Source organism: Lissotriton helveticus, chromosome 11 (genome assembly GCF_964261635.1).
Source record: "Lissotriton helveticus chromosome 11, aLisHel1.1, whole genome shotgun sequence".
In the NCBI taxonomy this organism is placed as follows: Eukaryota; Metazoa; Chordata; class Amphibia; order Caudata; family Salamandridae; genus Lissotriton; species Lissotriton helveticus.
The window spans coordinates 934,053,113-934,067,177 of record NC_136072.1 but is presented as its reverse complement, the minus strand read 5'-3'; the positions used below and the strand labels follow the sequence as shown (position 1 = coordinate 934,067,177).

General features: G+C 48.5%; 1 protein-coding gene across 1 annotated transcript in view; it reads left to right on the top strand.

The window, feature by feature from the left end:
• LOC144790919 (2'-5'-oligoadenylate synthase 1-like) overlaps positions 1–14,065 on the top strand; it is a 129,663-nt gene that overhangs the window by 13,411 nt on the left and 102,187 nt on the right. Inside the window, exon 2 of the mRNA XM_078665555.1 lies at positions 9,963–10,245. Within this exon, the coding sequence (XP_078521681.1) occupies positions 9,963–10,245 (283 nt within the window). The remainder of the gene's footprint in view (positions 1–9,962; positions 10,246–14,065) is intronic.

Genomic DNA, 14,065 nt, shown 5'->3' with positions numbered 1-14,065 from the left:
TTATGATTTCCTGCACCAGTTATGCATTTTATTTGTGTTTTTCAGTTTCTCATGTAAATAAGTCTGTTAATGTTACAGTAGAGCACACGTTTAGTGATCTGCCTCCTCATGAACTTTCTTATCGTCTTGCTATGCGTAATAACTCCTTTATCCGCATGTTACATTATTCACACCAGACCAGCAATGCCACAAATTGTTGGGTGTGTGGTCGACTCCCCCCTTTCCAGACACCGAAGGGAGTTCTGCCACTCTTTCCTTATCCATTTTCACATAATGGTTCGTGTGGAGCATGGTCCACGTTAACGTCATCCTCAACAGATATGTCTTTTCTTAACAGTACATGTTTTCCAGACAAGCAAGGTCTTCCCCACAGAACAGGGTTAGATCTAGAAAATGAAGTTTATAATTTAGGTAATTATTCTTCGAATTTCATGGTCCTGAATGTTCAGTCTGATTCTACTCCAGACTTACCTGCTATTTCAGTACTACCAGTCAAAGGTGAATTATGTGTCCGAAATAATGGTTCCGTACATGTAGGCCATAGTGATTGTACTACTATTGTCAAGTATAGTGACAGTAGGAAATCTATTTTCAAAGCTTCACGTCATTCTTATTTTGTTTGTGGTCAGACCGCATATGTTCGTCTGCCCCTCGATTGGAAGGGAACCTGTTACATTGCCTTCCTACTGCCACCAGTTTTTCTAGCCCCACCTGACTATCATAGGAATTCCCACCTAGTACATACTAGACACAAGAGAGACCTCCCTATTGTCGATTATACTGAAACTGCTCTAGAACAATACATAGATATCAATAAAGGTGTCTTCCCTTATTTAGGTACTGTTGTGAATAGTAAACTGATACGTAGATTAACGAGAACCCTTGAAGCAGTAGTGATCGAGACTACTTCTGCTCTAAGTAACTTAACCGAGGAGCAATCCTTTATGAGAATTGTCGTGCTCCAGAATCGTCTCGTCCTTGACGTCATACTGGCCGATAGGGGCGGGGCATGTAGAGTCATCGGATCTAGTTGCTGCATTTTCATTCCTAATAACGCACCGTCTGTTTATTCAGCTATTACCAGACTCCATAAAATTGCCCATATGTTACACCAAGATCCAGGCACCTGGACATGGTCCGGTTGGTTCTGGAATATAATTTCCGCCTGGGGATGGAAAGTATTGTCATTTCTGGGTATTGCAGTAGCGATCATATTCAGTTGCTGCCTCTGTATACAATGTGGCCCTGCGATTTGCGGCATTTGTGCTACCTCTTGTATTCCTAGTCCTAAGTCCCGTTCTAAATCCCGTTCCGAGAAAATTCGAGACGAGCAAATGATACTGTATGAAATGATAGATGGTATCATGAATATTGATGTTTCCTGATGGAAACGTAGTGACAAGGAGGGAATGTGGAAAAGTAAATTTTGCCATGTTCTGTGTCCCTACGTGTCCTCCATCTTATGTTATGTGTGCATGATTAATATGCATATGTATTCCCCATGTTCGATTAAAGACGCAATTACAGTTGCGTCCATCTCTAGTATGCCAGTTTCCAGTTCTCGTGAATACTATGAATATCAGGCCTATGTAAAGTTACGTTGCCACGTTTCTCAGTGTGCACGTTATTTCATTGAAAAGTCCCCGTTTCTAGGCCTCAAAAGGGCCCGGACACCAGATTCAGCTCCTGTCTCCTGAACCCTCGCTGAGGAGCGATACAGCCCCCACCTGTATCCTCGACCCTTCACTTACTTCCTGCCTCACAGTGCCCGGCTCGGCCTGGCTCTGCCTACGAGTCTGCCAAGAGTATGTTATGATTCTAGTTATCAGTCCAGCCCTCCTTCTCTGCATTCCTAAGCTACTGAATCGCATCAATAGTTTCCGTCACAGTCTAGCCTTTACGTCTCCATGTAAGAGAAATACTGCATTTAATGGTCATTTCATATTCTTCATCACGCACTACATGTAGAATAATGCATGCTCCAGTCTTAGAGTCCGTTAGCCTCTCCCCTCCTGACTCTTAGTTTATATCAACATGTCCTCTAAACATCAGATACTAGATAGGGTTTAGGTACATGTCGCCCTGACTCTCCAGACTTCAGTCTCTGCTCCTAGCACAGAGTTCATAGCCCCCAGCTTCTCCTAGTAACACGTCATTATCAGTTTGCGCGCACCATTAGGTTAGAGGTCCCGGCTCCTTAGGTAGCCCCCTCCATGTTTCCGCCCCGTTTATGACATATTCTGTTACGTTTACATCACATGTCTATGTACACGCCTCTTGTTACACCTACTTTCACCCTTATCTTTCGCGACTGCTATTGACCACACCCACTGCTCCGCCTACTGTATTCATTGTAATGCAACTGTTTTAATATATATGCTTGTGTACTGTTATTAAATGTTACGCCGATCCTGATCCTGCCCCCGGCAGCGCTGCCATCCCATTCCTGTGCAGGTTGTCCTGTTCCTGTCCTTTATGCTGTATTAAACCTGCAAACTCCTACTACCTCGAATCTTGACTCTTATTTATTGAGCTATCTGTTATTACTATGTCCAGTAAAACCTAGATCCGGTATTATTTATTTATATACCACAGTGGGAGAGGCGGGGTCAGTAGGGGCAGGGCTACTGGGGCGAAAATAAAATCACCCCCTTTTCAAAACATGACTAGACAGTGCTGTATTTCGAAATGCGATATATGTGTGTATTTAACCCGAATAAATGCTATCAATATTTTTTTTTTTATTGGGGTCTGTGTGTTTCTGACCATAGTTTTCTGTCTTTACCTTGTTTTGACAAAAACCCAGTTCCCTGCTCTTTGGCCCTCAGTTGCGCAGATACTTGAACACACCCTTCATTTGTCTCTCAGAAGACACAACTCATACCACTATGCCTCTTAAAGTCGCTACGAACAACCCTCAATGGGTCTGTTGAGTGTCTGCAGTACCAAGCCCCAAGATCATCCAGCAAATCTCAGAAGCGTAAAAGCAAAGTGCAATGATAGAGGTCGTTTTCCTCTGTCCAGACTGCTGTGCACACCCCAGCTCATGAAACTTACCACATGAATGTAACCGCAGGCAATACATGCATCAGTGACAGCAGGCAGCCATATTCTTAATGAACCGAGACAGTACATGCATAAATGGCCCCATGCTGTAATGTGCATGCTTGGGCCCACACAATACATGTCTTCATGTACTTGGGATGTCATGCACATTTAAAATTGCACAATGTCCGGCATAATGGGCAAGAGACGTGCTGTGTCTCACGCTGCCTTCTACTAGTAAATGAGCTTGCCCAACAATACAGCTGAGGTATTGTAGTGTCATCTACAACATGACTATCATCTGAGGTAGGTACATATCATTTAATAATAATGCATGTTTCAGGCAGCACGTCTACTGCTATTCTTCCCTGAGCCCCACACTCAATTACTCTGCTCTTAGGGTCTGCTGTGATCCTTGGTTTTCACTCTGTCCTTGCACTCTGACTCTGACCGTACCTTATGACTGTTTCATTCTTGCCATATTCCTCTACTCTACCCCCTCATCCCACCACTTTGGCCTTAATAATTTCCTGACACTTTCTGCAGCCTGGCACTCTGTCACAACTTTACACTTCTATTGTTTTACCCTCAATATCAATCAATCAATCATAGACATTTATAGAGCGTTCTACTTACCCGGAGGGTCTCAAGGCGCTAGGGGGAGGGGGGTGCTGCTACTGCCCGAACATCCAGGTCTTGAGCTTCTTCCTGAAGGCGAGGTGGTCTTGGGTCAGGCGCAGGTCGGTCGGGAGGGAGTTCCAGGTCTTGGCGGCCAGGTAGGAGAAGGACCTTCCTCCTGTTGTCGTTCTTCGGATGCGGGGGACGGCGGCAAGGGCGTGACTGGCTGATCGGAGGTGTCGTTTGGGATCGTAGAAGTTGATGCGGGTGTTGAGGTAGCTCGGGCCTTGATCGTGGAGGGCTTTGTGTGCGTGGGTGAGGAGACGGAAGGTGATTCTCTTGTTGACCGGGAGCCAGTGCAGGTCTCTTAGGTGTCCGGAGATGTGGCTGTGTCGTGGGACGTCGAGGATGTGTCTGGCTGAGGCGTTCTGGATCCGTTGGAGTCTCTTCTGGAGCTTGGCGGTGGTTCCGGCGTAGAGGGCGTTGCCGTAGTCCAGTCGGCTGGTGACGAGTGCCTGGGTGACAGTCTTCCTGGTCTCGGTGGGGATCCACCGGAAGATCTTCCGTAGCATGCGCAGGATGTTGAAGCACAACGAGGAGACGGCGTTGACTTGCCTGGTCATGGAGAGGGAGGAGTCCAGGATGAAGCCCAGGTTGCGTGCGTGGTCTGTCGGTTTGGGTGCGGTTCCCAGGGCGGGGGGCCACCAGGAGTCGTCCCAGGCGGAGGGCGAGGATCCCAGGATGAGGACTTCCGTCTTGTCTGAGTTCAGCTTCAGGCGGCTGGTCGACATCCACTCGGCTACCTCTTTCATTCCTTCGTGAAGGTTGGCTCTGGCGGCGGCGGGGTCGTTGGTCAGGGAGAGGATCAGCTGGGTGTCGTCGGCGTAGGAGATGATGTTCAGGTTGTGTTGGTGTGCGATGGCCGCGAGGGGGCTCATGTAGACGTTGAAGAGGGTTGGGCTCAGCGAGGATCCTTGGGGTACGCCGCAGATGACTTCGGTGGCCTTTGATTTGTGCGGTGGTAGGCGGACTCTCTGGGTCCTTCCGTCGAGGAAGGAGATGATCCATTCCAGTGCCTTCTCCTGGATTCCGACGTTGTAGAGGCGCTGCACTAGGGTGCGGTGGCAGACGGTGTCGAAGGCCGCGGAGAGGTCTAGGAGGATGAGGGCCGCTGTTTCTCCGTTGTCCATCAGGGTTCGGATGTCATCGGTGGCAGCGATGAGAGCGGTCTCGGTGCTGTGATTGGCTCGGAAGCCAGACTGTGAGGGGTCGAGGGATCCGTTCGTCTCGAGGAATGCGGCCAGTTGCTTGTTGACGGTCTTCTCGATGACTTTGGCCGGAAACGGGAGCAGCGAGATGGGGCGGTAATTCTTGAGTTCGGTGGGGTCCGCTGTTGGTTTCTTGAGTAGAGCGCTGAGTTCGGCGTGCTTCCAGCTCTCCGGGAAGGTGGCGGTGGTGAAGGAGGTGTTGATGATGTCCCGTAGGTGGGGTGCGATGACAGCGTCGGCTTTGTTGAAGACGTGGTGAGGGCAGGGGTCGGTCGGTGATCCGGAGTGGATGGAGTTCATCATGCGGACGGTGTCTTCGGTGCTGATCGGGGTCCAGGCGCGGAGGGTGGTGGTGGGGGGCGTTGGTTCAGTCGTGTCGGACGTGGCGTTCGTCGGTTGGGTGTTGAAGCTGTTGTGTATGTCCGCGATCTTGTTGTGGAAGTAGGAGGCGAGGGAGTTGCAGAGTTCTTGCGATGGGGTGATGTCGTTGTTTCCGGCGTTGGGGTTGGAGAGCTCTTTCACGATGTTGAAGAGTTCCTTGCTGTTGTGTGCGTTGTTGTCCAGCCGGTCCTTGAATGCAGTTTTCTTGGTGGCGCGGATCAGTTGGTGGTGTTTTCGGGTGGCGAGCTTGAGGGCAGTCATGTTGTCCGGTGTTGGGTCTCTGCGCCAGGTTTTCTCGATAGCTCGGCAGTTCTTCTTGGAGCTCTTGAGTTCGTCGGTGAACCATGGGGCTTTTCTGCTGCCGGGTCTGCTGGGCGGGGTCCTCAGGGGGGCGAGTTCGTCCGCGCAGTTGCTGATCCACTCCGTGAGGTTGTCGGCGGCCTGGCTGGGGTTCGCTGAGCTGGCGGGAGGGTGCTGGCTCAGGGAAGCGGCGAGCTGGTCGGCTGTGATCTTGCTCCAGCTTCTGCGGGCAACCTGTTGCTGGTGGTGGTGGATCGTCGTTCTTCTGAAGGTGAAGTGGACGCAGCTGTGGTCCGTCCAGTGGAGTCCAGTGGCGTGGCTGAAGGTGATGTCTTTGCTGGATGAGAAGACGGCGTCGAGTGTGTGTCCGGCGAGGTGGGTGGGGGTGGTCACCAGCTGCTTGAGTCCGAGGTTGGCGAGGTTGTCGAGCAGGGTGGTGGTGTTGTGGTCGTTGTTGTTCTCCAGGTGGAAGTTGATGTCCCCCAGGAGGATGTAGTCAGCGGAGGGGAGGGCATGTGGGCTGACGAAGTCGGCGATGTCCTCGCTGAATCGTGTGCGTGGTCCCGGGGGTCGGTAGATCAGGGTGCCTCTGAGGGTGGTCTTCGGGTCGGTGTGGATCTGGAAGTGTAGGTGTTCGGCGGTGGTCAGGATGTCGTCTGTGCTGGTCGTGATGCAGATGGTGTCCCTGTGGATGATGGCGATGCCTCCTCCTGTCTGGTTGGTGGTGCGGTCCCTCCGGGTGATCTTGTAGCCCTCTGGGATGGCGATGGCGATGTCGGGCGCTGAAGAGGCGTTCATCCAAGTTTCCGTGAGGAAGGCGACGTCAGGAGCTGTGGTGTCGAGGAGGTTCCAGAGTTCGATGGCGTGTCTGTGGACGGAGCGGGTTTTGAGCAGGATGCACTTGAGGTGGTTGCTGCTGTTGGGCGGCTTGGCGGGTGCAGGTGCGAGGCAGGTGAACTTGCAGGACTGGCAGATGAAGGGTCCGTGGGTGCGTCTCGGGGTGGCTCGGTAGCATCCTGGGACTCGTCCGTCGTTGAGTGCGTTGAGGGTGGCGGCGTCGTACGTCCGACGGGTGGGCTGAGATCTGCGGGGGCCAAGGGTCCTGGCACTGGGCGCGGTCCAGGCGCGGACGGGCGCAGACGGGCTTACCTTTGGCACACCTTCGGCGCTCATTCGGTGCTCCCGCTGCGCGCGTCCGCTTATATACACCACTTATTATTTCTCTCCTCTTACCCATGGTTATTTCCTTATCTAATAAATGCCCCTCACACTGTTCCTACCCCCACTTTCCATTACCATCATCACAATCTGCTCCAGTACCTCTTTGCTAAGCTCATAAGCTTCCACTCTTCACTTTGCTTCTACTCATTTCCTGGCCCTTTTTTCACTATGCTCAATGCCTGTCATTTTACACCTACTCTGGCCCCAAGTTCTTAAACTCCATTCTCTCTCCACACCTTGACGTTTTAATGCTGCTCCTGCTCTCCCTTCATCACAGTCTACCCCTATCCGGTGACACCCTTTGGGTGCCACATTTGTATACTTTTTTCAGCATTATTTCTCTCACTCTCCTCTTAAGCTATCAAACTGCCTACCCTCTAAGTGTGCCCCTAACACCTCATTCTATGCCTAACCTTGCATTGAATGCTAATGCACCACTCTGCGCCTACCCTCTCATTGTGCCTTATTGCGCCATTCAGCACCTACCCACTCATTGGGCCTGTACACCTTCACTCTACTGAAGGTTCACCCTATTGACAAGACAGTCCCGTGTTCTTCCTGAAGTTCTGCTCTACACCTTCACTCCACTGCTTCCCTTCACTCTGCTGCTAGCTCATAGCTGTTGGTTCTATTGTTGTTGTACCCCTCACTATTTCCTTGCCCATGTCCCTGACTTAGCACTCACCTTCCATATATATCACCAATATAGTCCTTATGTGTAAAGCAGCCCATTCTGCCTGTCCTTACTCTGATCCTACCCCCTCACACTCCTCATAACCGGCAATACCCTTACTCTGCGCTCATATTTCACATTGCTCCTACTCCCTTGCTCTCTTCTGTTAAACCCTAACCTTTCCATACCTCCTCACTGCGCTTCTCATTCTGCTTTTATGCTGCACTCATACGGAGTCTGTCAGTACCTACGTTTTCCTTTCTCTCCCCCTTCCACTTACCTCTACCATCTCATTCTGCCTCTGCCTATTCATCTCTTTGTACACACTGTCCTCCTGTCCCCTCAGCTCTGACTCTACCTAATGAGGGCCAAAACCAATAACTATTTGCTGTTCAATTCTGCAGCATAAAAGATCTGATGCTACATCTGTGCCATGACTATAAATGAAAACACTTTCTTGAGTAATGCACAAAGCAAGTTGAATAGCCTGTAAGAAATGTGGGGAAGCTCGGATTTATACATAACTATCCGGCTGCTTCCGAGGCATATAATGTTGTGTGTAAACTGCATCCCCCTATCCCAATTCCACCTGCAAACTTTTCCTAGCACCACTGTTGTCAACAGGGAGCCTGTAGGCATTTCATGTAAAGCCATGCCATAAAACAAAAGGCTCCACGGATCGACATTAGGACATTGCTGGATCCTCGTTTTATTTGTTTACACCACGTGCGGGCATTGAAAGCCTGAGCAAGGAAAGGCCGGGCTTGGCTGAAACCTAACTTGGGGCCATAAAAATATACATTTAATCACAGAGACAGCTGATTTACCAGCACCAACTGAGACAATAAAGGGGCCACACTGTGAGCAGCATGCACAGGTACAGAGGCGCAACTAGTCTCAAATTTCGGGGTGGCTAAGAAATATTTTCGGGGGAGGGGGGGCTGATTCTTCAAGAAAAAAGGCAGAGTGGAGCTGCAGGGGCTTTAATCAGGGGGCGGGGGCATTAAAGCCTCTTTAACAAACAAAAGGTCTTCAAAGGACCTGTGAAGTGCTCGGGTGCGGAACGGTGGGGGGGAGGGCGGGCGGGCAAAGCTCTTTGAGTCCAATAGGCGTTGCACGCTTGCACACACAGCCCAGGAAATGCTTTCAAAGGCAGGGTGAGCAAGTGACAGAGAGGCAGGTGACGGCGGAGGCTCAGAGTGAGAAAATGGTGTTGAGTCCGTGCCTGCTGTTTTTCATGGGGGCCGCATGGAGTGACCTGGCGTGCCGCAACTGGCCCGCGGGCCGTACTTTGAGTACCGCCGGTATGTATGATTGTTTTGTGGCCGAGAATATGGTCGCAAAAAGTTCCCATTTCACCACCAACTTCAAGTTGGTCGTGACTCATTCGCAAATGGTAAGGGGTCTGGGGACCCCTTCCCCTTTTGGAATGGTGGCAAAAAATTTTTTTTAGAGCAGGCAGTCCCAAAGGCCGCTGCCTACTCTTAAAAAATGAAAAGAAAACTTTTCTTTTTTTCTTTTTTTGACCCAACCCGTTTCCCTTTAAGGTAAAGAGGGTCCATTAAAAAAAGGATTGCTTTATTGAAAATCATTCAAAGATATTGTGGTCTGCTGACCCCAGCAGGCCTCCATCTCATGATTTTAGTGATTCCTAGAGGGTCGCAAATTCCGATAAACCTTATTAGGAGCCTCGGGAGCTCCAACACCCTAAAACTCATCCCTATGAAAACATGCAAACAAAAAACCGCTACACGAGCCTTCGCTGGTAACGCACCTAAAATCTGGAACTCCATCCCAACTGATATCAGGACTACCCTTTCCTTTGTAAAATTAAAAAAACTCCTAGAAGACCTCCTTCTCAACCATGCCTTCCCGAACCGATGGCTGCCTCCTAAGCGCACCTGCCTGCACTCTGCAGCACCCTGACATTGTTTCATTAAGACCTACCCCTTCCCAACCCCCCCGACCCTCTCATCATTCCCCCCTCCCTGAAAGAGGTTCAGCCCAAGACAACGTGTACTCATCAAGGTTTCTCAGGACTTCCATACCTTAATGTTGCTCTGCACGCTGGGACTTCAGAACCATTATGTACACCTATGCCTTATTTTGTGATTCCTGCATTATAACTGTTGTAAAGCGCTCCAATACCTTTGGGTCTGGCCAGCGCTATATAAAACTCCTTAATAATAATTAATATTAATGAGGCAGGTCCCAATTTGCGACCTTCTATGAATTGCTAAATGAAACTCTTTGAGTTTCATACATTAGGAATAGCGATTACCTAATTGAGATTTTCAGGAAATCACAATTAGGTAATCACTATTTCTAATGTGAATACATATTGCCCTTAATATAATTTGCAGATATGTTCAATTGTCTCTGACATAGAATACATTTTGTTCACTCTTCAAATGACTTGAATTACTTTTGTGTTACTTCATATCCTCCTTCTTTAGGGTGGCTCGTCCGCAAAAGGCACTGCTCTGCGAGAAGGCTCAGACGCCGATCTGGTTGTCTTCCTAACTTCCATTGATGGCTACTCTCAGTTGGAGAGCAAACGTAAGGAGATTATTGAAGAAATTCAAAAAAGACTTGAAGAATGTCAGAGTGAGGAAACGTTTGAAGTCAAATTTAAGCCTACCAAGTGGGATGACCCCCGCGTCCTCCGCTTCAAGCTGCGATCAAACACGATGCGAGAATATATTGAATTTGATCTCCTCCCAGCCTATGATGCTCTTGGTGAGTAAAGTACATCTTGCGCCAGAAAGCTGAATTTAGAATTTCTGTTCACCTTTGCAACTGAGCAAGTGCCACTGGAATTATGCGTCAGGAGAGGGACAAATTATGCAGAAAGGAAAGTCAAATGATGCTGCTTAATGCAGCCCATTTTGTGATAGTATTACTTCATAATTTTCTCATTTTTGCACTTGTTAACAATGCTTGGGCATAAGCTACACCTCATTACTACAAGTGTGACTTCCAAATATAGCAATAAGCATCCGGAAAGTGGCCAGTCGATCTTTGCACTGCGCAACATGTGTTGCTGCATTTTCACTATCCTTTGAACCGTTTGAACTACTAACAAAATGTTCGAGGCATGTGAGCTGTAGATCACATGTTTTGCAGAAGAGCACCATCTAATGTTGGGTCCTGATGTTTGCACTTTGTTTTTCAGGCAGAAGTTTTCCCTAGTCACGAGGTAGGGGACTCCCCCCTTAGGTGATATTGGCATGGTCATTGGCTCCATATTCAGATTGTATTTTTCCGCCATCGGGTTTGGATGTACCTCGCTGCGCACTGACGTCGATCCTTCGATCTTTCTTGGCGTGTATCACATTCACACTCAACGGTATTGTTTACACTTGGGTTCACCTTTCACAGCGAATCATTATTCCTCATGAAAATTTCGATTGGAGAGCTCAAGGTAGGCCGTCGGGCCCAGCCCCTGGTTCGACTCGCAGTTGATGGAACGAACTCCTTTCAAGTTCTGTCCTCGTGCCACGCAAAATACCCGCACACCGACTCACACAAGGTCGGTTTGTCACCCGACCACAGAGAAGATCACTGCAACGTGTGCTGAGCTTTCTGCTTCAAAAAGACTCTTCGCAATTGTCGGGCCCAACGATACAACTTGCAGAGACAACAAACAGGTTCCATTCCCGACCTCTTCGGACCTCAATCCGAAAAGGAGGAAGGCGACGATCCCATCGGAGCCGAGGAGGAACAGGAAGACATCTTCGTTTCCGAAGATAGCTCCGATGTGGATGAAGACATCCCGTAGGGACAAGGTACCGTGAGTACACCCCCTACCTTGCCCCACCTTCCACTTCCATCCAAGAAAAAGGCTCTGCACCAACCTGTGCCCTCAGGCCCCGGTGGGTACTGAGAACAAGCTTCCGAAGCCCCACCTTTGGGCTCGGCACCAAAGCATACTAAAAAGCCTTCCGACTCCGAAGAAAAAGTCTGGCACCGATCATCCTCCGTTGGCACGAAAACAAACTTCGGATCAGAAAACCCTGGGCAAGAAACCATCTGCACAGAAAAATTCCAACCTGAAACTCACGAAGACGCCAAAGTCACCAAAAAAAACATGTTTTCGGTGAATCAATCGACAACCTAGATCACAAACAAAAAATTCTGGTTAAACACCCAAAGACTGGACATATCAGAATTAAAGTGACTTTAAAAAGAAGTGCTACTACAGAAGAGGAATACCACATACCATTGAGGAAGAGAACTTTTGGGACAAATCCTTCCCATCTTCCTCTTCCTTTAACTTCTCTACCCCAGACTATACCTGTACCAACTTCACCTGAGCACACCTGACAATCAGGGTGATGGGGATGGGGATAATAATGATGATGATCAGCCTGGAGACGTGTGGGATGACTATAATACTGATTCTCCCACTGATTACGACCCGGACATATATCCTACCAAACCCTCTCCACCAGATGACAGTGTAGGATCTGTTGAGTGTTAAGTAGGGCTGCTACTTACCATGGAGTCCCACTACACAAAGAATCCCTTGAAGAGGACTTTATTTTCAAGACTCTACAAAACACACAAAAGTCTACACACATGTTGCCCATGTTGAAACGCATGACCAGACATGTAGATGACACTTTTAAAGATCCTGTTAGAGCACTTATCCTTACCCTGAGGGTAGATAAAAAATACAAGCCTGTCCCATCATATCCAGTCTACATAAAAGGTCAACTACCAGTAGATTGACTAGTAGCTTCTAAAGCAAGGAAAAGGGTAAACTCCCAGACTACTGGAGACGCACCACCACCAGATAAAGAATCTAAACTCCTTGATGCTTCAGGGAAAAGGATAGCCTCCCAGGCTGCTAACTTCTGGAATATTTCCAATACACAAGCATTGCTAGCACGCTATGACAGCGCACACTGGGATGAAATGGAGCAACTCATCCAGTTTCTCCCTCAAGAACACAAATCAAAGCGCGAGGCCTGGTTCGTTAGGGCAGTTAATTTCTAACAACCAAATTAGATGCTTCCAAATGCTGCAGATACATCTGCCAGAGCAGTACACACTGGTGTTCTTTTAAGAAGACACGCCTGGCTGCGCATATCAGGGTTTAAACCAGAAGTTCAAACTTCCATACTAAACACACCCTTTGACAAAGAACACCTTTTTGAGCCAATGGTAGACCATTGGGTAAAATGAAGAAGGATACTGAAGTGGCTAAATCCATTTGAGCACTTCAGTCTCCACAAGGGCGTGGTTCCTTTAGTCACTCCTTTTATCGATCAGGATCTAAGACTACTTCCTCAGACACTGCGTCCACCTATAAGGCCAATAACCAGGTTCCAAGGGTTTCTATCGAGGCAATTACAGAGGAAACAACGGCAATGTAGAGGTTCCAACACACATACCATGCCATCCAATATAAACAGTGACTTGCCCATAGTTCCTCCCGACCACTTAACACCTGTAGGGGAAGACTGTCACAATTTCTACCAAAGCGGCAGTCAATAACAAATGGTTTCTCCAAATTATCCATTCTGGTTACTGCCTGGAGTTCATCAACACTCCTCTAAACATTCCCCCAAAGTCACACAGACTTCCACTGGATCACCTAGACATTCTCAAACAGGAATTACAATCCCTGCTACTAAAACAAGCCATAGAGCATGTGCCACCTCAACATCAAGGGTTGGGAATGTACTCCTTTTGCTTTCTAAATCCAAAAAGGACGGCCCTCTCAGACCCATACTGGATATCAGAGAACTTAACCTTTGCATACAGTCAGACAACTTCCACATGGTAACACTGCAACAAATACTGTCTCTTTTGCAAAAAGATGATTTTCTTTCTACTCTTTCATATTCCAATTCCAAACCATCCGCCTCACCACTAATTTCTCAGGTTTGTGATAGCAGGTCAACACTACCAATTCAAAGTGCTCCCATTCGGAGTCACCACAGCCCTCAGAGTCTTCACAACATGTCTGGCGATAGTAGCTGCGCATCTCAGAAGACAAAGCATACATGTCTTTCCCTATCTGGACGACTGGCTCATCAAAGCCAGCACTAATGATGGCATATTGCATCATGATTGTTTTCCACACCAGGCTACACATGTGTCCACCTCAAGAGTGTTTAGCCAGTCAGTGGAGCCAGTCTCAAGATCTATTAACCGATCTAGTGTTGGTAAGCGGCCGTACTCATCGCTCTCTGCAGTGATGGAACACACAAAACCTATCAAAAGGATGCTCCCATTCGGAGTTACCACAGCCCTCAGAGTCTTCACAACATGTCTGGCGATAGTAGCTGCGCATCTCAGAAGACAAAGCATACATGTCTTTCCCTATCTGGACGACTGGCTCATCAAAGCCAGCACTAATGATGGCATATTGCATCATGATTGTTTTCCACACCAGGCTACACATGTGTCCACCTCAAGAGTGTTTAGCCAGTCAGTGGAGCCAGTCTCAAGATCTATTAACCGATCTAGTGTTGGTAAGCGGCCGTACTCATCGCTCTCTGCAGTGATGGAACACACAAAACCTATCAAAAGGATGGCCGTTCATAGA